This window comes from Coenobita brevimanus, chromosome 111 (genome assembly GCF_032717465.1).
Source record: "Coenobita brevimanus isolate Jiangsu-jjx chromosome 111, ASM3271746v2, whole genome shotgun sequence".
In the NCBI taxonomy this organism is placed as follows: domain Eukaryota; kingdom Metazoa; phylum Arthropoda; class Malacostraca; order Decapoda; family Coenobitidae; genus Coenobita; species Coenobita brevimanus.
The window spans coordinates 32,931,118-32,959,000 of record NC_137064.1 but is presented as its reverse complement, the minus strand read 5'-3'; the positions used below and the strand labels follow the sequence as shown (position 1 = coordinate 32,959,000).

The 27,883-nt window shown below is 43.8% G+C and overlaps 1 protein-coding gene across 1 annotated transcript in view; it reads right to left on the bottom strand.

Moving 5' to 3' along the window:
• LOC145417862 (acetylcholine receptor subunit beta-like 2) overlaps positions 1-27,883 on the bottom strand; it is a 359,174-nt gene that overhangs the window by 166,819 nt on the left and 164,472 nt on the right. Inside the window, exon 4 of the mRNA XM_080286481.1 lies at positions 21,777-21,886. Within this exon, the coding sequence (XP_080142607.1) occupies positions 21,777-21,886 (110 nt within the window). The remainder of the gene's footprint in view (positions 1-21,776; positions 21,887-27,883) is intronic.

Here is a 27,883-nt window from a genome sequence, read left to right as displayed (position 1 = left end):
ACACACACACACCAGGTAATCAGAAATCAATCAAGCTATTTGGAAGGCGCTGATGACACACACACAAACAGGCAGGTACACACATACATTTTGAAGCTCCCCGCATACAACGACAATATCCTCCTCATTTACACGGCAGGACTGATAACAAAAAGAAAAATATGATAAAACACACACAAAAACGCAGATCTAGTAGTAGTATTTTCACCCCATTATTACCAGTAGTTCGTGTGTATAATAATTTGCACCGTGCCTATTAAATTTCCTTATTTCCAAAGTGTTGCTTCTCCCCATTTTCCTGCACGTCTGATTCCCAAAAGGACCAGAGGGTTGAGGAGAGCCTTTTGTTTTGCTGTCCATTTCTGAATTTCTTTAATAAAAATTTAGTTTTTCTATTAATACTAACTTCAGATCATTTAGAAAGGATAGGACGAAATGGATGATCTCTCTCTCTCTCTCTCTCTCTCTCTCTCTCTCTCTCTCTCTCTCTCTCTCACCCAACTTGCACCCCTCAGTTAGGCTCCCCGTTCCTCCACACTAACTTCTCACAACTTCATCAACTCAATCATCAAATCATTGGAATCTCAACTACGCATGTGTGTCCTCTCTCTCTCCCCTTAGCACACACACACACACACACACACACACACACACACACACACACACACACACACACACACACACACACACACACACAATCCTTTTCTCACTCTCATCTTCCATTCCCGTAAAACTTCTCCATCCTGTCACATTTCCTCCTTAACCCTCTCTCTCTCTCTCTCTCTCTCTCTCTCTCCCAACTCCTTATCCATCCATCCACTCACCCACCTAAATTCTTTCCTAAACTTTCCTCTCTTTATTTCTCATCCATACCCTCTCCACCATCTCCCCCTGTCCACCCCCCCTTCCCATATCCCCTCTCCCCTCTCCACCTCCCCCTCCCTTATCCCCTCTCCCCTCTCCACCCACACACAAGCTTCTCATCCTCACCCCACTCTCACTCCTCCCCATCCCACTTCACTCTCACCTATGATCCCATCCCTCCCTCTCTACCCCTCCCCCTCCCTCACTCCTCCCCCCACTCCCCTCCCTCCCTCCCCTCCCCTTAGGCCTCCACACTCCAGCACAATAACAACTCTTCTCAATTTCAGGGGAACCAACCTTCTCTGTGGGTGATTGGCTGAGGCGGGGGGAGGTGTGTGTGTGTGTGTGTGTGTGTGTGTGTGTGTGTGTGTGTGTGTGTGTGTGTGTGTGTGTGTGTGTGTGTGTGTGTGTGTGTGTGTGTGTGTGTGTGTGAGAGAGAGAGAGAGAGAGAGAGAGAGAGAGAGAGAGAGAGAGCGTAATGCAGACAAGGGGAGTGAAAATAAAAACGATGAAGTATAAGTGACGCAGAAAGGAAGGATAATGGAAAGATGTGAGAGAGAGAGAGAGAGAGAGAGAGAGAGATACGCTACGAGCTAAGTAAGTCATTTTATCGGCTGTGTTAACATAACGACATCCCTGACCCCGCTTCTCTCTCTCTCTCTCTCTCTCTCTCTCTCTCTCTCTCTCTCTCTCTCTCTCTCTCAGACAATAGTACAGAAAATATTAAACAGTGTGCGTACATGAATGACACACACACACCCACACACACACACACACACACACACACACACACACACACACACACACACACACACACACACACACACACACACACACACACACACACACACACAATGTTTATCTGGGCACGTTATATACACCCACCCTGGAGGCAGGTACACAAGCATCAATTACTCACAGTAATAATGGATGAGGTCAACACATTAACGCCGGTATTAAGCACGTTTCAGGTTAATGACACCTGTAATTAACCTAGCTTTGACGTGAAGGACCCCCCTCCCCGTCATTATCACCTGCCTCTGACCTCCTGTTGCTGCTGGTGACTATAAATTACTCACTATTCATCTGCCAAATAAGCCCCGCCCATTAGCCTCAAGCTCCGCCTCCTCCCGTCACCCAACAGGAAGGAGGCTGAGTGACGAATATACGGAGGTATCATCATCATCATCATCATCATCATCATCATAAACCTTATTCCAACATATGTGCCCATGTGGAATCCAAAACGAAATATATAGCATACGAAAACTATCAAACACTAAGTTCACTCAGATGGGCCAAACAATTACACATCAAACTTTCGAAATCCCGCCCCACCTCACACCAATATCAACAAATCAATAAGCAAATTTTGCCTCATTCATTACTGCTTCACTGCAAATTTCTAAATGATATTCTGCTTCTCGAGGTTACTTTAAAAGAATAATTTTGGAATGAATTTATATATGATGCTGCGAGGTCACAAATGCTAACATGAAATGGGGTCTCAGATAATTCAAGTAACTCTATAAGCATGTTTCGTCTCATTCATTTCTACTTCAATGTAAATCTCATAATTATTTTCTGTTTCCCGGGTGTGCCAAAAGAAGTGGCTAAATTTTAATCTAATACAAAGTTCACTTTTATACCAATAATACTACAGCTACAAAACAGTTTCAGGAAATTTATATAAAAACTTTTCATTCAGTTATGCTTCACGATAAATTTCTTCATTGTTTTCCATTTCTTGCGTGTGCTAAAAGAAACAACTTCAATGTATTGTAATGTGCTATACTAGGGGAACAAAATTACAGCTCTCACAGCTCAAGTAAATCTGTAAGTCTCGCTTCATTCAGTTCTGCTTCGTGATAAATCTGTAAACTGCTGTCCATTTCCCAGGTGTGCAAAAATAAAAAATAAAAAAAAAATGCTCAACTGTGATATGGTTGGAGCTGCAAGAGACCCAAGTGAACGTGAATGTCGGCTCCCAAGACGCGCCTTTTCGGGTGGAAATATGAGAAATACGAGCAATGGACCACTGCATCTTGCGGATATGAGCATCGTGTGTGTGTGTGTGTGTGTGTGTGTGTGTGTGTGTAATAGTTATGTAGGTTTGCCAACATATATATGAAAAAAAACATCTAAAAAAACATATTTCCTTGCCTAAACTGTTAATTTTTTAGGAAAAGGTCGATGGAGACTTTTTTCTTGTTTTATCAAATACGCCTCCATTCCCCTAACCAACTTCCCCCCCCCCAAAAAAAAAAAAAAAAAAAAAAACAGCCATTGATACAGCCCCTCTCCGACCCCTCCCACCCCACCTCACGCATCTCCACCCCACTCCACACCACTCAACCCCATCTCATTCCATCCCACTTCACCCCACCCCACATCACCCCACTCCGCCCCGTCCCGTCCCATTCTACCCTCCCCACCCCACCTCAGGAACCCCCTTCCTCCCCATGCACCGGTATTTATGGTAAAAAAATCTAAATATATGTCAGCTCTAATGCTCTACTAACTGACAGCGAGGAGGAAGCTGGGGAAAGGGGGATGGAAAGGAGGAGATGAAATGAAGGGAGGAGGAGGGATAGAAAGAAGAGAAGAGAAAAACTTGGAACAGAACTGGGGAAAAATAAAAAAGATTATGTGATGAGAGGATGGATGGATGAATGGATGGATGGAAGAAACGAAAGGAAAAAAAAACTAGAGAAGAACTACAGAAGGAAAGATAAAAATGGGAATATGAAATGTGCAGACGAGGTGTGGATGGAAGATATGGAGAAAGGGAAATACTTGGATCAGAAGTGAAGGAAAGAAAAACAGAAGGAAATCGGGGAAATGAAGGGAGAACTGGACCGTAAAAGAGAAACAGGAAACGAAATGAGAAGGAGATGAAGCAGGGAGAGGAGAGGAGAAAGAAAAGGATGAGGAATCTATGGGAAGAAAGAGAAAAGAGGAATGTGAGAGAAGACAAGAAGAAAAACAATTCGAGGGGAAAAAACAGAAAACAGAAGCGTATGAGATGAAATGAAAGAAAGGGAAGAGGGGCGAGGGGCAGTAGTAGTAGTAGGAGTAGTAGTAGGAGTAGTAGTAATAGTAGTAGTAGTTCCATCTAAAGGTAAACCCGGTGGACTGAAGCATGAAGTTACCCTTTTTCTGACAACCACTATCTTCCTTTTGGGTGATGAGAGAGAGAGAGAGAGAGAGAGAGAGAGAGAGAGAGAGAGGGGGGGGGAGGGGAGGCAAAGGTCTTCCACAATACTGGCCATTCTTCATCTAACACCACCACCAGCATCACAAGAAAACAACCAGGAAAAGACCGGGAACAAAAACACCCTCAGAAACTCCAACACAAAAAACAAATACTTAAAAGGAAAGGGAAAAGGCCGACATCAGAAAAAAAAAAAAAAAAAAAAAGCACCCACAACAAGGATGTAAACAAAAGAACAAACGGCCGTAGTATCAGTGGGCTTAGGAGGCTCTGTACCAACCTATTTATCTATCTATCTATCTGTCTATTTTGTAAGTCGATATACCGGGACGCCTATCATCTTAGCATTCCTTCCTCTGACCCTCTCTTATTTTATTTTACCTTTCCTTTTATTTTCTATATAAACTCAACTTTCACGATTAATTCACAATGAGATATTAACCATTTTATTATCCAATGACTTTCTTTTAATTTTTAACAACATTTTCATTAACTGCAGGGGAGACTTTACTAAACAGGGATTTATTTAGTTTTTATTAACCCCTTCACCATATCTAACCATTCCTTTATTAGTTATTTCGGTCTTTATTTTTCGACATAACTTGCGGGAATACTGAAACAGAGGTTATTAATTTTTCTCTCAAATAACATCTTTTATTTTTTTTTATTTTTAACACTGCCATACAATTTCGTTCAGTTTAGGGGAGACTTTTATAACTGGAGGGGTTCTTTGGCCTAAAAATAAATCCCTTCCTTACTAGAGATGTTTCTTATCTTGCCTTATCGTCTGGTGGTGGTCTAAGAAAAGTAAAGAGTGAGTCACCGTAGTAAAGGAGTTAACAACATTTAGTAAAGATATAAATGGTTAGGATGAAGTGCCGGGAATCTCCTAAGGTGACAAGAATAAGGGTTAAGATACTGTCCAAGGCATACAAGGAAGGAAAGAAGGAACAAGGAAGGAAAGAAAGATTGGAGGAAGAAAGGATTACAGGAAGGAAGGACTGAAGAAAGGGAGGAAGGAAGGACTGAAGAAAGGAAGGAAGGAAAGCTGGAAGGAAGGAAGGACTCAAGGAAGGAAGGAAGGAAGGAAGGAACAAACGAACGAATGATGGAATGAATGGATGAAGAAAGAAAGGAAAGAAGAAGGAAAGAAAAAAAGGAAGGAAGGAAGGAAGGAAGAAAGAATGGAAGGAAGGAAAGGAAGGAAAGAAGGAGGGAAGACCAGACAGCACATCTACTATCCCTGCTGATTCGGAGCGTCCTCAACTCAGCACAAAGACAAAGACCGGAAAGGAGAGGAAGAGAGAGAGAGAAAGTGAGAGAGAGAAAAAAAAAAGAGAGAGAGAGGGAGAGAGGTTGATATACTGTTCTGTTTGTCTGATGTTTGGCGCCGATGGAGAGAAGACGGAGGTAAGTAGGGAGGAGGGTAGATACGGGAGGAGGGAAGAGAGAGGGGAGAGGAGGGGGGAAGGTAGGGAGAGGGGAGGGGGGAGGGAAGGGGGGAAGGCAGGGAAGGGAGGGAGGTAGGAAGAAGAGTAGGGAGGAGGACAGAAAGGAAGGCGGGCAGGGAAGGAGAGGGGGAGGGAAGGGGAAAGGTAGTGAAGGAAAGATAGTAGAGAAGTGAAGGGAGAAGGAAGGAGGGAGAAAGGAAGGGAAGGAAGGGGGTGGAAAGGGGGGGAAAGTAAGGAAAAGAGGGAGGAGAGGGTAAGGGAAGGGAAACAAGGAGGGCTGAGGTAAGATGTGGGAGGAGGGAGGTAAGAAAATGAGGTAAGTCGAGAGAAGGAGAGAATATTAAGGAGGAAGTAAGTTTGAGGAGGGAGACAAGCAGAATGTACATTACAGGAGAAGGAGAGAGGAGGAAGAGAAGAGGGAAATTTCAGAGAACTTAAGAAAGACAGGAAATATGAACAGGATTAAAAGAGAGAGAAATACGAGAGAGGAAGACAGAGGGGAGAAAGAGGAAGACAGGAGGAAGGAGGAAACAGCTACAACGAGACGAAGAGTAAAGAGGAAGTTTGAGAAGAATACAGAAACGAAGATATGGACAAAAGGAGAATGAGAAACTATAACAAAAATTTCCTTCAGGCACTTCAAGACGAAAGAAAATAATGTAAGAAGGAAAATGGCAAGGAATGAAGAAAACACGAAGACAGGGAAAAGAAAAAGGGAAGAAGATGCCAAACGACTTCAAGAAAAAAGAGAAAAACACAAGAGTAGCTTAAGATGTAGGGAATGAATAACAGAATGGGGTGAGACGCGACCAAGGAAGAGAGAGAGAGAGAGAGAGAGAGAGAGAGATTAGCTACCGGAAATAACATATGCCAGGAGGAAGCGAGAAAGTTAGGACAAAACTTTCTATTAAAAAAAAAAAAGAAAGAAAAAAGAAAAAAAAAGAAAGTAGTGTCAGGGGAAAATATAGGAAGCCATATTTTCTTTATATAACAAATCCAAACCACAGGAACTGGGATCTCTCTCTCTCTCTCTCTCTCTCTCTCTCTCTCTCAAAACACTCCGCTGGAAGATATTTGCTCTACAGATTACGCTCGACAAAGAAACAAGGAACAAAGAAAATCATACTTGTTTTTATTATTTATTTATTTATTTATTTGCTGTTAGGTGGTTAGAAAAATGTTATTAATTTATATTTTTAAATTATTATTTTTTCTGCTGTCTGTTTTCTGAGAGAGAGAGAGAGAGAGAGAGAGGGGGGGGGGACTATAACTCAGCCAGACAAAGCTACCCACTCACGCATATAACCCGGTCAAGCCTCCCTCCCTCACACATAAATACTACCAGAAACGCACACACACGTACACATATATAACAACACACACAAGTACACACGTATAGTCTACATGTATACTAACACATACACACTGTTTATACAGAAACACTACCACATTCGCAGTCAAGTATACAGATTGATAGACAGATAAATAGATACATTGATAGATAGACATAGATAAATAGATAGATGGATGTTTTGTATTCAGGATTTAAAATACGCACATATACGTAAACTATTGTAATGACGCACACAACTATGAACGTTACATACCCTCACATTAACACCCATATCCACATGTGAGTAGAGGAATAACACACACACACACACACACACACACACACACACACACACACACACACACACACACACACACACACACACACACACACTCCTACAAATATTTTACCACCACGAAATACGACACACCACCCACCCAATTCAAAGTGACGGCCACCATCCACCACACCCTCACCCCCACCCCACTCCCACCCCTAGCACCCTCACCCACACCCCTCACTTTCTTCAGCACCAGCCACCCTCGCCCTCACTCCCCTCATATCCCTCACCCCCACCCTCACCCCCTCACCAAGTCCTAGCCCATCACCATACAGCGCGTTTTATTAGAAAGTCCTGATTTACGGCCTTATTTCTTATGTGCTGAGAGAGAGAGAGAGAGAAAGGGCCTCCACTCGATTTATTGCTAGCCTTGCATTATTTCTAGTTTTTATTTGCTGTCAGAGGAAGATTTATACATACACTCATACATACATACAGACAGATACATCAATAGATACTCAGATAAATAGATGTAGATATAGATATTCATATACACAGATACAGAGATACACAGACATAAACAGAGACATTCATACGCACAGACAAATGGTTACACAGATAGATACATAGATAAACAGATAGATAGATAGATATTCAAACAAACAAAAAGATAAATAAACAGATATACACAGATAGATAACAATTTAGATCAACTGTTGAATATATGAATACTATACTGCACTGGATAAGCATATGTTGATGTTGATGCCACAGCTTCACTTCCTCACCCCAAAAATACCACATGCCATCAATCCCACAGTTTACCTCTTTCCTTAACTTCATTCCACAACCACATCACAAACAGAGAAGTAGTTTGTGTGAAAATACGAGTCCACCTCTGTCAGACCCATCCTACCTGAGTATTTTACCTGGAGTTGTTAATTGCCTGATACCTGACCGACTGTTTCCACCTGAGTAAAAATGGTTAACATCAATTAGCACTCACAAAAAAGAAAATTGAGTGTTCGCATTTACCTCGAGTCTAATTAAAACACACACACACACACACACACACACACACACACACACACACTTCCCTATCAATACTCACATCACATAAATTCTCCCATGCCCTCACCCTCCTTCCTCCTCCTCCAATCACCACCTACCTATCACCATCCATCTAAATCCACCTATCACCACCACCTGTCACCACCACCTGTCACCACCTAGCTAGCACCACCAATCTGTCACCACCACCTACCACCTTCCTCTCACCTCCCATCTATCACCACCTGCCACCACCTTCCTATCACCATCCACTATCACCATCCCCTCTCACTTTCTAATATCATCCACCTTAATCCAGCCTAATCCTTCATCCCTCCCTATCCCTAACCCTAATTATCATGAACGACATTCTTCTAATCTTCCAATCTTACTTCCAATATTAAAACTTACATTCTGCTAATTTCCTTTCCTCCATTTCCTCATCCCTTCTTCCCTTCCTCGCTCTTCCTCTCCCCAAACATCTTAATCCTTCTTGCTTATTCCTTCTAAGATGTTTTAATTTCTGGAACCTGACTGGCGTTATATAAGTAGAGTTGTTGCTGGAGTATATTCCCTAACACCTCTTCCTAAGCGATTTATTTTGCACATTAAAAACTTCGTAATATTTCTTCCTTAGTGATTTACATTTGCACATTAAACACACACACACACACACACACACACACACACACACACACACACACACACACAGACACACACACAAAATCTATCCTCCTCCTGCACTCCCCTCTCTATTTCATCCTTCTTTCACCCTCACACACAAGCATGAAGTTTCTACACTGTCGTCCTCTATCTCCCACAATTCCTTCACTTTTCTTTCACCTTTCTCTTACTTTTTCTTTCCCCTGTCTTTCACCTCTGTCACCTAAATATTGTTCTTGGTATTAAATCTTCCTTTCACCTTTTACTTCACCTTTCTTTCCCACCTCTATCACCTTTCTATCACCTTTCTTTCACCACCTGACTTTCCTTTCACATTTCGTCTTTCTCTTCCCCACACTAATCATCTTCGTGTAATTTCCTTCTTTTTCCATCTTTTTCGTCATTCTTTCATCTCTCTCGCACATTAATCTCTCTCCTGCGATGACCTCTTTCACTCACCTTTTTTAAAACTTTCTCCTGCCTTTCTTACAACTTTCTTCTGTCTTTCTTACTACTTTCTTCTGCCTTCCTTTCGCCTTCCTTTCGTTTCTCGCAAGCACATTTTCTTCCTCAGTCACTGCCCTCTTGTTACGTAGTTTAATTCTGTTTCGTCTACTAAGTTTTTGTTTAGAGAGAGAGAGAGAGAGAGAGAGAGGATGTAATACCGGACCCCTACATTTTGCGGCGCAGGTTTTTGTGAAATATTGCTGTTCAATTAATGGAGGGGAATATAGGTAAAAAAAAAAATTGGGAATATCTCCGTAATATTCTGTATGGGAAATATTTCGTACCCAACCCAGGCAATAGTAGGATATGGGATTAGGGGTGGTGGTGGTGGTGGTGGTGGTGAAGCAGAGAACGAAGGGATATGAGAAGGAAGGATACTCTGTTGTTTGGGAGAGACTGAGAAATATGGAAGCCAGGAAGGTTGGCAGAGGGATGCTGGCCAACTTTTGTTTATGTATACGTTGATTTTATTCCGACTGACGACACAAGATAGTAATTTAGGATGATAGATAGATAAATAGATAGACAGATGGTAGATAGACAGATAGGTTGATGGATTGACATGCTGACTGACTGACACTGATAATAAACAGATATAGATAAAAATAGAGATACAAACTGGTAGTGAAAGAATGACTATACTGTATTTTTGTCACCTGCCCAGGCCTCAGGTGTTGGCCCGCTCATCATGCAAAGGATCATTCTCTCTGGATTACCCTAAGCTTCATTTGCATTATGCCCCAACTTTTTTCATCATCTCACCCACTCTCTCAACCTTGATAAAACTTGGAGTGTGACCTGCAGCACTTGAAATATATAGAGGTAAAATTTTGATCTTATTAGAGAAAGGTCAAGGTCACTGCTCTCTAAATGGCCTTCAACTTTATCTGGCAAACACCTTCACCTGACCCTCACCTTCCAACAAATTACCAACTTCCTACATCTCCCCTCACCATACCATCACCTTCACAAAGCTCTCATCTCCCCCCCCTCACCTCCCCCCTCCTCCTCCCATCATCTTTACATAACTCATCTTCACATACTCCTTATCCTCCCATAATCCCACCCTCCCATTGCTCCCTCCCCACACCTCTCATCTACCTCCTCCCCACACATTTCATCTTCCCACACCCCCTCCCCACACCTCATCTTCCCACACCTCCTCCCCACACCTCATCTTCCCACACCTCCTCCCCACACCTCATCTTCCCACACCCCCTCCCCACACCTCATCTTCCCACACCTCCTCCCCACACCTCATCTTCCCACACCTCCTCCCCACACCTCATCTTCCCACACCCCCTCCCCACACCTCATATTCCCACACCCCCTCCCCACACCTCATCTTCCCACACCTCCTCCCCACACCTCTCATCCCCCTCCAATCCCCTCACATTCCCTCCTCCCCACGCCCTCTCACCCCTATCGACACAGCGGTATAAAATATGAGTCAATCTGTGCCGGTAACGACCCTAACCTCCCCTATTCCCCCTCTCCGCCCTCTGATTGCCGCAGCCCATTCTGATTGCCGCGGCCCCCTACCCTCCCTTGCCCATCTCCTTTGTCCTCTGATTGCCATGGCACTTTGTCACCGCTGTTACCCCCTCTATCTCTCCTGATTGCCACAGCCCCATCTGATTGTCACAGTCATCTGATTCATGCAGCCTCATTTGATTGTCACAGTTCTATCTGACTGCCGCATCCCAACTGATTGCCACAGCCCAACTGATTGCCACAGCAACATCTGATTGCCACTCTAACTGCCCCAGCCTGGCATCACCCCATACTCCTTCTCTCCCCTCCTGTCACACCTCCTTCCCACCTTAACTTATTACGTCTATCAAGGTATGGGCAGGAAATGGTCTATGCCTACAAGACGTCTTAATAATTCTCAGGACCCCGTAACGTCTTAAGAAATTTCAGGTCGCCATCTTAAGAAATTTCAGGTCCCCGTCTTGAGAAATTTTAGGTCCCCGTTTTAAGAGATTCCAGGTCCCCGTCTTAAGATATTTCAGGTCCCCGTCTTGAGAAATTTCAGGTCCCCGTCTTGAGAAATTTTAGGTCCCCGTCTTGAGAAATTTCAGGTCCCCGTCTTACGAAATTTCAGGTCCCGCCACACATATCTACGGGTGTCACTGGGCCTCTACGTCTCCATCCACCTCGTCTACCGGCCAATAGTATCGGCAGTACATAAATCTCCGACAAGTTTCTTATTGGAGGTGTTTTTTGTCTACCTGTCGTGGCTGAAGACGGGCTAGTGATATATTTCGATGGCTACAAATTGGACTTGATGCTATTAATCCCCTCCTACTATCCCCCTAACCTATCCATATCCACCCCTGTCTCCCTCACCTATCCACTATGGCCCTAACCTGTCCTTACCCATCCCTGTCTCCCTCACCTATCCACTATCCCCCCATGACCTACCCTTACCCACACCTGTCCCCCCTTAATTATCCCAATCCCCTCTCCCATCCTACTTCAAAACAGCTATCCGATATATCATAATCAAATGACTTTAACATGGTAATTTCTTTGTAAATTTTGAATAAAGAAAACGAAAAACTCAAAGAAATATCGCTGCGAACAAAGAAAAACGGGAACTCAAAAGAAATATAGCCACAGATGGTACCAATACATTAAATATATACTACACATTGACTTTCATATCCAATAAAAATATGACCTATGGGATGAAACTGTATCGATGTTCAAGGGTAAAACCATCACTCAGAAAAATGGATGGCTGTTCGAACACATAATTGCTTCTGTCTGTTGTCTTGCTGAAATACAGATAATATTTACAGGAACACAGTAGTTACGGTACCAAATTCATAAACTATTACACTCCCACCCACTCTACTTGTATTCCTCCACCCACTCATCTCACCACGCACCCACACTCCCACCCACTCCATTTGCATCCCTCCAACCACTGACCCCACCACGTACCCACACCCCCACTCACTCCATTCGCATCCCTCCACCCACTCACTCCACCACTTTAACACCCACTCCCACCCTCTCTATTTGTATCTCTCCACTCACTCACCCCACCACGTACCCACATCCCAACCCACCCCATTCGCATCCCTCCACCCATCACTCCACCACTTTAACACCCACTCCCACCCTCTCCATTTGTATCTCTCCACTCACTCACCCCACCACGTACCCACACTCCCACCCACTCCAATAGCATCCCTCCACCCACTCACTCCACCACTTCAACATCCACTCCCAAATTAGCTCACTCACGCTAAACCAGGCTCAAAGGCGATTATTTCCGTAATTCCACTTCCGCGGTTTTTCAAAATTTCTGGGGTACTTGTTCTACTTTAAAACCTCCACACCGGGACACTCATGAACCGTATGTGTGTAATGCTTCAAGACTCGTTGTACACACACACACACACACACACACACACACACACACACACACACAAACTTTACATATCCCAGCATACATTCAATACGCCAAAATTCTTCGATCAATCTCCTGCTACCAAATATACAATTCTAAACGCAGTATCAATCCACTTTACGCTGAACAATTATGGAACTCTAAGGCAACATTTTGAAAAAGGGTGTTGGGTTCTGAATATCGCCCTGCTGGTTTCCGAAAATCACTGTTCACCTTTCTTTATGTATCGTTCAGAGGTGGATCACTATTTATGTCCGCCACTGTGGCTGGGGCTGGTATGATCTCCCTGTGGTATAACTCCAGGCAGGGGTACACCGGGGGGAGGAGAGACACTCGCTGCTCTGGTGTTAAAGCATATTTCCCTAGGGAGGTGTAACGACGGCCTCTCCGCCTCCTTCTCCTCCTACTTCTCCTCCTACTTCTTCTTCTTCTTCTCCTCCTCCTCCTCAACATCATCCTCAAACTCCGCCACCTTCTCCTCCCCCTCCTTTTCTTCTTCTTTTACACTTCTTCCCTTTCTCCTTCTACCATTTTATCCTCTTCCATCCCTTCCTCTTCATGTTCTTCCGCTCCCTCCTCTTCCTCCTTCTTTCACACTTCTCTTCCTTCCCCTCATCCCCTTTTTCCCCTTCCCCTGTCCTCCTCCTCCTCCTTCCCTCATTCCTTTCCTCCTTCCGTTCCTTTTCCCGTCCTCATCTCCCAATTCATCCTTTCCCCAATTCTTCCTCATACTGTAATTTCACAACCTGTCTCCTTCTCTTCCTCACTTCCTCCTCCTTCCCTTCTCCGTGTCCTCCTCTCTTCCTCATGTATCCTCTCTTCCTTCCTTCTTTCTCCGTCTCCTTCCCTCACTGTCTCCTTTCCTTCTCCTTGTCCTTATCCCTACTGGAGAATGATTCCAATTTCTTTCGCGACGACAGACTGATCCTAAATTCACGAAAGTTGTCTGTTGGTGAAAAGACTAGTTAGACAGACAGATAGATAGATAGAATGATAGACAGATAGACAGACAGACAGATAGACAGACAGACAGATAGACAGACAGACAGATAGACAGACAGATAGACAGACAGATGAATGGACGGACGGATGGATAAATGGATGGATGGATGGATGGACGAATGGATGTAAAGACAGAAAATAGACAGACACCTCAAGCCCACAAACCTGCTCTCTCTCTCTCTCTCTCTCTCTCACACACACACACACACACACACACACACACACATATCATCGAGGGAGTGGTGGTGGTGGTGGTGGTGAGGACGGGAATAAATGTTTGTTTTGCTCTCATGACCCTGGCTGTCGATACGTATGCATTACTTACTTATTCAGCCACACACACACACACACACACACACACACACACACACACACACACACACACACACACACACACACACACACACACAGGTCCTCGGTCTGATGCAGTTAACCGGGCTCTCCTCTAATCCCTTCAGACCAACGACTAATTCCAAGATAAATAAGAGGATCTGCTGTTAAGATAAAAAAAAAATCGGGGTTGACGCCCTAAAAGAAATTTATATATATTTCGTCATTTTTCTCAAGCAGGGATGGAGTAAAAAAAAAGAAGGCCACTACTTACACTTCTCTTCCCTTCCCTTCCCTTCCCTACACTTCCTTTCCCTACCCTTCCCGTCATTTCACTTTCCTTAGCTTCCCTTCACTTCACTTCCCTTCCCTTCCTTACCCTTCCCGTCACCTCCCTTCCCTTCCCGTCACTTCACTGCACTAACGTCTTCATTTCACTTCAAGAATATAATCTCAAGATCATCTCACCTAGGCATCTTGAGACACTTCCCCCAGGAGGTCCTTGCTCTCATATTCTTAGACGCATCCTTTTAAACTCTCTCTCTCTCTCTCTCTCTCTCTCTCTCTCTCTCTCTCTCTCTCTCTCTCACTAAATACCAAACAGCTCCTGACACTTTCATCTCGCCCTCTCTCCTTCCCTCCCTCCCTCTCCCTCCATCCCCCTCTCCACCCTCCCTCCTTCTCTCCAGCTTCTCCTCCAGTCTCTCAAACATTCCTTCCACCCCTCCCCCTCTCCCCATACATTCTCTTTCATCCTTCTTACCTTCCTTCCTTCATTCCCTCTCCCTCCTTCCCTCTCACTGCACCACATGCCCTCCCCCACATACCAAACTCCCTCCATCTTATCTCTCCTTCCCTCCCTCCTTCACTTCCACTTCTCCTTCTCTTCCACGCTATTATTCTCTTCCTCACACACTCACTGCTTTCCCTTTTCCTACCTTCCTTCCACCCTTTCCTCTCTTTCTCTCCTTCAACCGCCTCACACTCATTCTAACCTCTCCCCACACCACTCAATTCCCTTCTTTCTATTTCCTCTCTCTCTCTCTCTCTCTCTCTCTCTCTCTCTCTCTCTCACCCCAACACACACCCAACTTGTCACAACGCTAATGACTTCCCAAACGCATTCCCGTCCCATCCCACACCCCTCCTTAAAGGCCACTTCCCCCTTCACTCATACCGGGATTTTCGACCTTGGGGAAGAGTGGGGAATGGCAGCGTCTTGTCCCTAGAATTGTCCCCGATATGTTCCCCTATTCCCCCCCCTCCCCTCGCTCGTAAAATAGGCTCGTAATTATGCAGATTTTCCCACGCCGATACCCTCCCTTCCCCTCTGTGGCGGTGGTTTTAGGGAATTTTTTAAGGGGAAGACCGGGGATGGTGGGGAGATTTGGGGAAAGAAGAGAATTTTCATCTGACGGAACTGGCCTAATCTCACACTTCAGTACTTGGAGCTACTGTTGTTATGTCCTTAAGGTGAGAGAACTTGGGGAAATGGGGAAAAAAAGACGGGGAAAAAGAGTGAAAACGTGAGAAGGTTGTAGAAGGTAGGGGAGGTCTGGAAAGAAGGGGGGAGTAATGTTTAAGAAATGCTGTACTTGGGTGGGGAGAAAATTGGCAGGTGGGGAGGAAATTGGGGACTAGGGAGGAAATTCGGGGTGTGGAGGAAATTGGGGGTTGGAGAGGAAATGGGGACTGGGGAGGAAACTGGGGTTGGGAATGAAATTGGGAACTGGGGAGGAAATTGGGAGCTGGGAGAGAAATTGGGGGCTGGGAAGGAAATTGGGAGCTGGGGAGAAAATGGGTGTTTGTGAGGAAATTGGGGGTTGGGAGGAAATTGGGATTGGAGAGGAAATTGGGGGCTGGGGAGGAAATTGGGGGCTGGAGAGGAAATTGGGGGCTGGGGAGGAAATTGGGGGCTGGGGAGGAAATTGGGGGCTGGGGAGGAAATTGGGGGCTGGGGAGGAAATTGGGGGCTGGAGAGGAAATTGGGGGCTGGAGAGGAAATTGGGGGCTGGGGAGGAAATTGGAGGGCCAAGAATACTGTGGGGAAGTGAGGAAATAATAGGTTTTAGAGAGAGGGGAGAGAGAAGAGGAGAGAAAAGGGCATTACTGTGAGAATGGAGGATGATGGCGGATGATTCGGAGGGGTGAGAGATATGGAGGAAGGGGAGGTTAAGTCAAATAGCAGAGGTGGAACGGAAAGAGAGAGAGAGAGAGAGAGATGAATAAGTTTGCTGCTGACTCAACCCTACTTAGAAAGGTATATTAAAGTAGAAAAAATATATATATAAAACCTTGATAGTGAAATGATGTTTGCGGACGACATCGTGATATGTAGTGAGAGCCGGGAGGAAGCTGAGGCAGAGCTTGAGAGATGGAGATATGCACTGGAGAGAAGGGGAATGAAAGTAAGCAGACGCAAGACTCAGTACATGTGTGTAAATGAGAGAGATGACAGGGGAACCGTGAGACTGCAAGGTGTAAAGGTGGCAAAGGTAGATGAATTCAAATACTTGGGGTCAACTATACAAAGTAACGGAGAGTGTGGTAGGGAGATAAAAATGAGAGTGCAGGCGGGATGGAGTGGGTGGAGAAAGGTGACAAGAGTGATCTGTGACAGAAGGGTCTCTGCAGAAATGAAAGGGAAAGTTTATAAGACTGTAGTAAGGCCAGCCATGTTGTACGGAATGGAGACAGTACCACTGACAAAAAGACAGGAGGCACAGTTGGAGGTAGCAGAATTGAAGATGTTGCGTTTTTCACTAGGAGTGACGAGGTTGGACAAAATTAGAAATGAACATATTAGAGGGACAGCTCACGTAAGTCAGTTTGGGGACAAAGCTAGAGAGGCGAGACTGAGATGGTTTGGACATGTGCGGAGGAGGGATGAGGAGTATGTCGGGAGGAGGATGCTGGAAATGGAGTTACCAGGCAGGAGAAAGAGAGGAAGGCCAAAGAGAAGGTTTATGGATGTAGTGAGGGAGGACATGCGGGTGGTAGGTGTAAGAGAAGAAGATGCAGAAGACAGAGTAAGATGGAGACGGGTGATCCGCTGTGGCCACCCCTAAGGATAGCCGAAAGGAGAAGAAGAAGAAGATAGTGAAATATGGCGCGTCATTACTCTAGAATTTTCTCGCGAATGTACAGCCGAGCGCAAAAATTCACTGACACTTCTCTACCGTCTGTGGCAACGAAAGTTATTACACGAAATATTTTTTATGCGTCACCAATACGAATCACAGGACAAAGGAATATAAGGAGAGAGGATACTGCCCGTCGTCTGGTAGGAATGAGAAATACAAAAGGCAGATGATTGTCGGTGAACTTTTGCTCTCTGGGCCCTACCTCACCCCGTCCTTAGGTGGAAAAAGAGGTTGTGATGATGATGATGATGATGATGATGATGATGATGATGATGATGATGATGATGATGATGATGACCAAGAAGATGGCTTATGACTAATGATGATGATGACGACGATGATAAGGAAGATGGCTTATGACTAATGATGATGATGATGATGATGATGATGATGACGATGATGATTTATGATGATGATAATATTGATGAATCTGTATCACCTCTTCCTCAACCATTTATTGTATATTACTCACCATTCTTTTACAACCCTAAGTAGGTTACTCAAGAAACTCTACGTATACTAACAGGATACAAACCACAAAATATGAAAATGTTACATGCAAAATAAATCGCCAGGGAAAAGGTGCAACGAGGATAAAAGACCTAAGTACTGCCTATCAGTAATGGAGGGTTAGACAGGTGTAGAGGACGACAAGATATATACTAACAATTATTTTTCTCTCCTATTATTTTACTCTCTAGTTAATATAAAAAAATAATGAGAGTATATCTTCTTGTTCCTTGTTCTTCTTGTTTAACTAAAGCCTCGTTACGACATGGAATTGGGTCGTTAAGTCGTTCGTGGATCTCAGGTCATAACGGTACAGTAAGAGGTACGGGAAGGGAACATTAGGGAAGTTACAGGCACCTTACATTTCGACACCGGAAGAATGAGTAGAATCGGGTACTGTACTTTTCTAACACTACTTTTTTTTTCTCTCCTCCCCCTCTTCCCCCTCCCATCCTCTCACCCCCTCCCCAAATCTCTTCTCCTCCCCACCCTCTTCCCCCACACTTCCTCTCACTCCCACCCCAAATCTCCTTTCCCGTTCTCTTTCCACAGTCCCTTGTTCCCACCTCCATCTTCTCCTTCAGCTCCTTGTTCCTCAGTCTCCCCCTTCTCCCCCCTTTCTTCTATCGTTTGATCTTCTTTTTCTCCCTAATATTTAACTCCCAACCCTTCTCTCACCTTCTCTTCCCTCTCCTTTCACCTTTCTTCCTTACACCGTCTTCCTTCAACCTTTTCTTCCTCTTTCAACCTCTCTCTCTCTTCCCAGCCTCTTCTCCACCATCCTCCCACCCACTTCCACCTCCCCTCTTTCTTACATCCTCTTACTCCCATTTTTTTGCAGTCTTCTCTCTCTCTCTCTCTCTCTCTCTCTCTCTCTCTCTCTCTCTCTCTCTCTCTCTCTCTCTCTCCCTTCTTCAAGAATACGAGGAAGTCTTTATGTCCGTCGTTTTCCCCTTAAGACCCAGCTCGCACAAAAACCTTAACTGCTGCCTCTTTCTCGCTCATGTCGCACCTCTCTCTCTCTCTCTCTCTCTCTCTCTCTCTCTCTCTCTCTCTCTCTTTCGGTGATATATGGAAGGTCTTTACTGTGGTGATGCTGTCGCGCCGGCCCCCCTTCCTTCTCTCTCTCTCACACACACACACACACACACACACACACACACACACACACAAATACAGAGAGAGAGAGAGAGAGAGAGAGAGAGAGAGAGAGAGCACTACACAGTGAGTACGCGGACATATTAAATGCGCGTGTGTGTGTGTGTGTGTGTGTGTGTGTGTGTGTGTGTGTGTGTGTGTGTGTGTGTGTGTGTGTGTGTGTGTGTGGTGTCCAAAGCCTCAAACTCTACCACCATTCACTCTCTCTCTCTCTCTCTCTCTCTCTCTATCTATCTATCTCTCTCTCTCTCTCTCTAAGAATAAAGAGTCTCCCTATTGTATCCTTTCTTATGGGGGCGGACCGAGCCAGACCACAACCACGGCATTACATAAATTTCCTCTCTCACTGACGCTGCCTTGGGAATACCTAATGACACAGCGGGCGGATGGATGGATGGATGGACGGATGGATGGATGGGTGGATAGACGGATGGATGGATGGGTGGATAGACGGATGGATGGATGGATGGATGGATGGATGGATGGGAGAGTGGGTGGTGGGTCGGTCGGTCGGTCGGTCGGTGGATGGATGGATGGATGGATGATGGATAGGTGGATGTATGTATGGATGGATTGATGGATGGATGAATAAATGAATGAATGAATAAATAAATAAATCGCAATATACCTTAAAATAATACCATACAAAAAAAATCGAAAAATCGAAACCATCTGAAAACAATACTGACAGAGATACGGTTTTTCACTGTATTTCGCCAGGTGTAAATTTTCTTCAGACAGAAATGGGAAAATCGTTGTTTCTTAGACTGTACCATGATGTCTTATTTTTTTCTTCATTCCTGGTACCTTAAGACAATTTTCTTGAACTTACAAACGCCTTATCACACAGGAGGAGTAAGTAAAGTAAATAATTCAGGGACCAAATCTTATCTCCATTGGTATACACATTATCCTCGTCTCACGCTGATAATCGGGGTAACGTGAATATATTTACTGTGGCGCCTCTTAACGTCTCCCCTCCTGCCTCTCAGATGTGGTACCCCTTCACCATTATGTCAATCGACCCCCTCTCCCTCCTCCTCCCTTCCCCTCCCCCTCCCTTCCCAGATCCCCTCCCCTCCCCCTACTCCTCCAGCCCTACCAGCCTCCTACCAGCCCTCTACTCCTTCCATCGTTCTTCTTCCCTTCCCCTCCCTCTTCCCCTCCCCTTCTCTTTCTCCCCCCTTCCCCCAGCCACCCCAAGACACAAGGCGTAATGACAAAGTAAGTAGGGGGGAGGGAGATGACGCCGGGTGCTGGAGAGTTGCTGACAAAACGCTGACAAAGAGAGAGAGAGAGAGAGATGAGAAAAACAACTTGGCTGGATAGGAGGACGTGTGGTGGGAGAATGAACTCAACAAAACAATGGGACAAAAATCTCTATTGTAAGATGGGTAATGATGAAAGGAAGGATAATGGGGGGATGGAAGGATGATGATGATGATGATGATGATGATGATGATGATGGAAGGCACTATAAGATTCACACACACGCAACTTCAATTCTCCTTACAGTGCCCCGTTCCCTCACACTAAATGCAGCACTACCATCTCTAAATCCTGAATGCTAAATTATAACATAAGATAAACATTAAACCACCCAGAAGTGCTACAAAAAGAATGAAACGCCACAGCATTGCCTTATTCTGACGCTAACCTAAAGAAAAAAAAGCTGCAAAAGGACGAAAATCACCATAAAGTTAATGTGCCTGACTCAATTTCTATTTTCTGAGAGTATTACAGTGGAGGTCAAGAAGAAAATATATCCAAAGAGCCTTACAAAGTGTCTATCAGTGCTGCCAAAGAGAAAGCATATCCAAAAATCCATACCAAGACTTCTGAGAGCATAATCAGTGCTGGCGTTGAAGAAGATATACCCAAACAACATCACAAAGACTTCTTAGAGTACTGTATATCGGTGCTGGCCAAGAGGAAAATATATCCATGGAGAATTACAAAGACTTCGAATGGTGTATCAGTGGTGGCCAAAAAAAAGAAAATAATCCAAAAAAAATCCAGAAAGCCATATCGAAATTCGTCTACATTTTGTAACTCCTCCCTGAGCCAATATTCACGGGGAGATCTCCTGTGATATCTATGATCCGGTTATGACCCTCCCTCTCCCGCCTCTCTCATCCAATCACTCTCCTACCACAGCCCTCTCTCTCTCTCTCTCTCTCTCTCTCTCTTTCCATTTCCACAGCTCCCAAACTACAATCCTTCTTTCGTCTTAGTAAATATATCTGTTCTTAAGGCATTTCTCTAGATAAAGTAAGAGAAGCATTATAATGGCTCTTTTTTTCTTACAAAGAACCTACTCCCTCCGTCTATCCTACCTGTATAAGAGGGATAGTACTGGAAGACTGAGGAATGGTACTGGAAGACTGAGGGACTGCACTGGAAGACTGGGGGATGGTACTGGAAGACTGAGGGATGGTACTGGATGAATGATGGATAGTACTGGAAGACTGAGGGATGGTACAGGAAGACTGAGGAATAGTACTGGAAGACTGAAGGATAGTTCTGGAAGGCAAGACTGAAGGATAGTACTGGAAGACTACATTGAAGGGTAAACTGACTAGAAAAGAGGATAAGTCACACCATAAAGTACACTATATACGAAAATTACGAGCATCAGAATTCAACTTACATCAGGAGGCCAGGCTTTACATTAAAAAAAAAAAAAAAAAAACGAAAAAGAGAAAAAATAGCCAATAAACAATATCATATGCACAAAAGAATATCATCAGTGTAAATAAAAAAATATAAAAAAAATCACACCATCAAAACAGAAAACGGGAGAGGGGAAAGAAAAAAAACCCAGCAAACTGTTAAGGGGATACTCACTTGTTATAGAGCACGATGTCCGGAAGCCAGATGTGCTCCGAGGGGACGTAGAGCATCTCCACCCCGCCATAGTCGTCAGGATTCCAGCGTAGTTTGTAATCGTTCCACTCCTGCAGGGGGAGAAGGAGGAGGAGGATGTGGTGAGAAAGAATCATGTGGGGGGGAGAGATGCTGCAAATGTGCTTAACGTGTCAACAGGTGAGAGAGAAGAGGAAGAAATATGTGTGGAAGATATGCGCTGCGAGAATGGTTAGGAGAATGTGCCAAATGAGATGTGGTCAGGGAGAAGAGGAATGTGAGAAAGATGTGGTCAAATGTGGGGTTTGGAAAATGGTTAGGAGAATATGTCAATAGATATGTGATCAGAAGGAAGGAGGAGGAAAAGGTGACAAAGATGTGGCTAAATGTGGTTGGGAGAATGTGTCAAAAGATATGTGGGGAAGTGAGGGCAGAAAAGACACACTCAAGGGATGATGTGCAGTCAATGAGAAGGGAGATGAGGAGCATCTTTAGGGGAATGTGCAGAGAAATGTGCAGAGGGAAATGTGGATAAACACGTAGGTGGAGTAGAGAGCTGAGGGAGGTGCAGTGAGAGGAGAGACTGTGGAGAAAAGTGTGGACAGGAGGAAAAGTGGAGAGGGATGTGGGCGGAAGGAATAAAAAAGGAATATATTTAAGGTAAAACTAGTCACAGAGATGAATGTGGATTAAAATGTAAGTGGGAGAAAGAGGATTAAAATATGGCTTTAAAAAAATGTGGAGATATGATGAAAAGAAATAGTGAAGGAATGGGCCTTTAAGATTTTTTTAATTAATCCAAACATAAGTAGACTAGACAATCCCTTCCCTGAGGTCCAGCAATCCACCTACGGGCAAGAGAAAAAGGTGTGATCGAAGACAGTGGGTGTGGAGAAATGCAGTTCAAGAAGTCTGGAAGAAAAATGGCGAAGGACAAACAAAAAGTAAGGAAAAAAATATGTGGGCGGAGGAAACTGCCATAGAGAGAGAGAGAGAGAGAGAGAGAGAGACGTAACTGGGGAGAAAGAACTGAAGACTAGTGGCCATGGGAGACTGTGGTGAGAGCTTCAGGAGGGGAAAAAGTGGAGCGAGTTGTGGTGGAAGGAGTTTTTAGGGAGGTGGAGGAAGAGGAGAGGTGGAGGGGGGTGGAGGAAGGGAAGAGGTGGAGGGGAGTGGAGGAAGTGGAGAGGTGGAGGAAGCGGAGATGTGAAGTGTGGTGAGGGAGATGTGGTCAGAAAGGAATTGAGAGGGAGGTGTGGTAAGGAAGGGTAATATGAGAGATGGTGTGTGTGTGTGTGTGTGTGTGTGTGTGTGTGTGTGTGTGTGTGTGTGTGTGTGTGTGTGTGTGTGTGTGTGTGTGTGTGTGTGTGTGTGTGTGTGTGTGTGTGTGAGAGAGAGAGAGAGAGAGAGAGGGGCGGGGGGGAAGAAACTGTGAATGGCATAAGTACTGAGAGATAAAGAGATGAATGATGGAGTGAAGAAATAATTAAGAATATTAGCACACTGAGAAAAAAGGCTTAAGTATATAATAAAATGAGAGAGAGAGAGAGAGAGAGAGAGAGAGAGAGAGAGAGAGAGAGAGAGAGAGAGAGACAGACAGACAGACAGACAGACAGACAGACAGATAGACAGACAGACAGACAAAGAGCAGGGAAGAAGAGATGAGAAGGTGAGCAGGGAAGAGAAGAGAAGTCAGAGAAGGAGAGGGGAAATTTTTAGGAGAGAAAAAACGAAGAGAAAAAAAAAAAGGCAAAAAAGAGAAGGAAAAACATAAAAAAAAAGCAGAGAAAGAATAAGAATAATAAAGGATGATAAAATTATAACTCTATTTTTTCCAAACACACACACACACACACACACACACACACACACACACACACACACACACACACACACACACACACACCTACCCTCCAACCCACCCACATCACCCATTTATCCATCCACCCACCCTCCCACTCATCTACCCACACACACACACACACACACACACACACACACACACTCACACACACACACACACACACACACACACACACACACACACTCTAACGTAAGGCAAAGGAGATTATTCAAATGCCTCAAGGGATTAACCTGAAAAGCACCCATAAAAATTAATATCGATCACCATTCTCTCTCTCTCTCTCTCTCTCTCTCTCTCTCTCTCTCTCTCTCTCTCTCAGGGGGACCGCTTTAGTACGAGCTAATTATTAAAATCCCACAGAAAAATAAAAATTCATCTATGCTATTTTTTTCACGCTTTTTTTCAGTCTTAAATTTAACTTTCTAAACGATGTGATGGTTTTATAAGCTTGTTTCTGTTACACGATTTTATTGGGGTTAAGAGAGCCCCTGTTAGTATCTATTTATCTATCTATCGACTATCTATCATTCTATACTGAATCTTTATCTAATTACTGGATCTATCAATCTATCTATCTACTTTGTCAGTCAATCTGCCAACTGTATCTATCCATCTACCTACTATATCTATCTATATCTATTTACGGTATCTATCTATCTATCTACCTATCTCCATGCGCCTTAATCCTTAAAGAGGTGAACACAGAAAATAGTTTCCATGTCAACCTGTCCTCTAACAACAATAAAACTAATAATAATAATAATAATAATAATAATAATAATAATAATAATAATAATAAAATAATGCAAATCAACAACAACAAATACGTCCTCGAACTCAAGGGTTAAGCTGGTATATTTTTGGTATATCGGAATATTTTTTTGAAAGGTCAGAGGTCAAAAACTTCAATTATCCGGACACCAGGGTATTTGAATTTAGATCAGCGGAAAATCGCCGACCATCCTATAAATAAAAATGTGTCGAAAAAAAATGGAAACAATATATATATATTATCATCATTTGTTTGTCAATTTAAAGTCAAAAATAAAATGTCTGAAAATGGATAATGATGATGATGATGATGATGATGATGATGTTCACCACCATCGTTATCAACTCCATCGACTAATCATCTGAAACATGAAAGAGGTAGAGTAATAATGAAACAAATGGTGAAACAAGAGACAGGAAATGTGGTAATGAAGCAAAAGTGAAACAAGAAACAGTAGAATTTAAACAGGTGAGACAAAACACAGGTTCAGTAGTAGTAATAGACAACAATCGAATCAAGAAGCTGGAAATGTAGAGTAATAAACAGTGAAGGTGAAACGTGACACAGGCAGGTAGTGATGTGAGTGATGCCTGGTAAAGCAAGTCAAGATTTGTGAAGCAGTCCAGGTGAAACACAAAAATAACATAGTGACAAATAAACAGAAGATGAAACAAGAAACAGAGAGTGAATGTGGTGGTGGTGGTGGTGGTGGTGCAAGGGAAGGGAGGTGGAGGTGCAAGGGGGGTGAGAGAGGAGCACAGGTGAGTGCGTGGGGTCCAGGTGCTCATTAGCCGCTCATTATCACCCTCGTTGCTCTAATAATGTACAGGTGTCAGCGCTCAGGTGACTCACTCGATGCTGCTGTGGTGGTGGTGGTGGTTGTGGTGGTGGTGGTTGGTATGGTGAAGGCTGTGGCTGTGGTTGGGATTGTGGTAGTGGAAATGGTCGTTGCCGTTAGAATGGTTGTGGTGGTGGTGGTGGTGGTAGCTGGGATGATTGTGGTGATCATAGTAGTCGTGGTTGGGATGGAAGCAGTAGCAATTATGGCTGAGACGTTGTGGTTTGGGTGACAGTGATGGTAGCTGTGGTTAGGATGCTGGTAAGGAGAAGGTAGTTGTTGTTGCTGTAGTGGTGGTGGTGGCAGTAGTTTGGGGGATAGTGGTAGTGATGGCAGCAGCTATGGTTGGGATGGTGCAAGTGATGGTGACAGCTGTGGTTATGGAAATGGTAATTGTGCTTAAAATCATGGTGGCAGTGCTGGTAGTGGTGGTTAAGATGGTGGTACGGGGTACTGGTTATGCTTGTGGTGGTGGTATAAGCTGTGGAAGGGGTGGTATTATTGGTAGTTAAGGGCAGGGAGTTGGAGGTGGTAGTGGTAGTTACGATGTGTACGTGTGTATATGTGTGTAAATGTGTATGTGTGTCTGAATGTATGCACGTGTATGTATTTAAACAGGTATTAACAATGTATGTATACTTATACGTATGTGTCTATGTATATGAATGCAGGTATATAAATGAACGTAGCTGCCTCCATCTTCAAAGGGCAATATAAATCTCCTAATTAACATTCATATCTTTCAGTAAATAACACGAAGGACGCTCGCCAGGTATATAAATGGAGAAGAGTTATTTTTTACCTCAGGATGGACGAGTGTTGTTTTGTAAGCTCCACCTTAAGTGCTCAAGGTCCAGGACAAACAAGGAGGCTCTTACCGGGACTTGAGGTGGCTTTACAGAGAGCTGAGACGCACACACACGTACACAGAGCCAAGACGCACACACACACACACGGAGACACACACTCTCACGCCCGAAAACACACCAGCAAACAAACACGTGTGCACACAGTTGTTTTACAAGGTCACAAATGATACACACACACACACACACACACACACACACACACACACACACACACACACACACACACACACACACACACACACACACCGGTGGACAAACACACTAATCATAAAAGCACTCCCAATGTTTACAGTCCATTAAAAATAACGTCCATACTCGCTACACAAATGATTACAATGTTTGCCCACCACTGTGACTACCAAACAACACACACACACACACACACACACACACACACACACACACACACACACACACACACACACACACACACACACACACACACACACACACACACACACACACCACCACCACCATCATCATCATCATCATCATCATCATCACCATCATCATCATCATCAGCAGCATCACCATCATCATTATCACCAATCTTCACCGTCATCAACATCAATCCACCATCATCACCATTACCATCATCATCATCATCATCATCATCACCAAACACACACATCGACATATACACACTGCCAATGTCTGCTACTATACATCCTTGGTAGTACATACATAAGGCCAAACGTACACACATTTTCATAGCATACTACCTTATTTACACAGGAGACATACACATACATACACATATACGCAAAATATACACGAATATATCCATAAAAAGCTACACACATACATACATACATAAATACATACAAACATACATACACAAACATACGCACATACGTACAAACGTACATACATATATAGATACATAAATACATACATACATACATATATACATACATTAGATATCGCCACAGTAAGAATTTTTTTAAAACATAAATGGCAAAATTTTTTCTCCGGTCTAAAGCAACACCACGTTTAACAATAAAATAATATCCTGAACACAAACATCCACTTCAAAACATAATAACACGAAAACAGCCTCTCTCTCTCTCTCTCTCTCTCTCTCTCTCTCTCTCTCTCTCTCTCTCTCACACACACACACACACACACACACACACACACACACACAAATTTCAGCTGCTAAGAGATGTGAAAAACTAAAAATAAATCACAAACAGGCGAACTGGGAATCATCTCCCACACAATACACTCTCAGGCGGGGGACTCACCGGAGGAAGGCATTTTTCGACTCCAAGGAGGAATGTTTATTAAATTTTCCAGCTCCTTTACATATTTCAGGAGAGATGAATGTTTACAATTACAGAAAAAAACATTGGGGGGGGGGATTTTCGAAATATTAGTGCCTTGATTTTTATGGTTCTGCCAAAATTTTAGGGAGGAAGAAAATTGAAATTAAATACGTGGAAAAATACGAAAGGGAGAAAACGGAAATTAAAAGACGTGAAAAAAAAAAAACGGAAAGGAGAACAGAAAACCGTACGGAAAAAAACAAAAACACACGGAATAATTCGAAATGGGGAAAACGGAAAAACACACGGAACAGAGAAAAAAACAAGGGAAACATAAGAGAGGGAGAGAACAAAATAAAACAGGGGAAGAAAAAACAGAGAAACACACGAGGAAAATAATAAAGGAAGAGAACAGAGACTAAGTACGCGAAAAATAAGAAGAAAAATAAAACACACGGAAAAACAGGAGAGAACAATA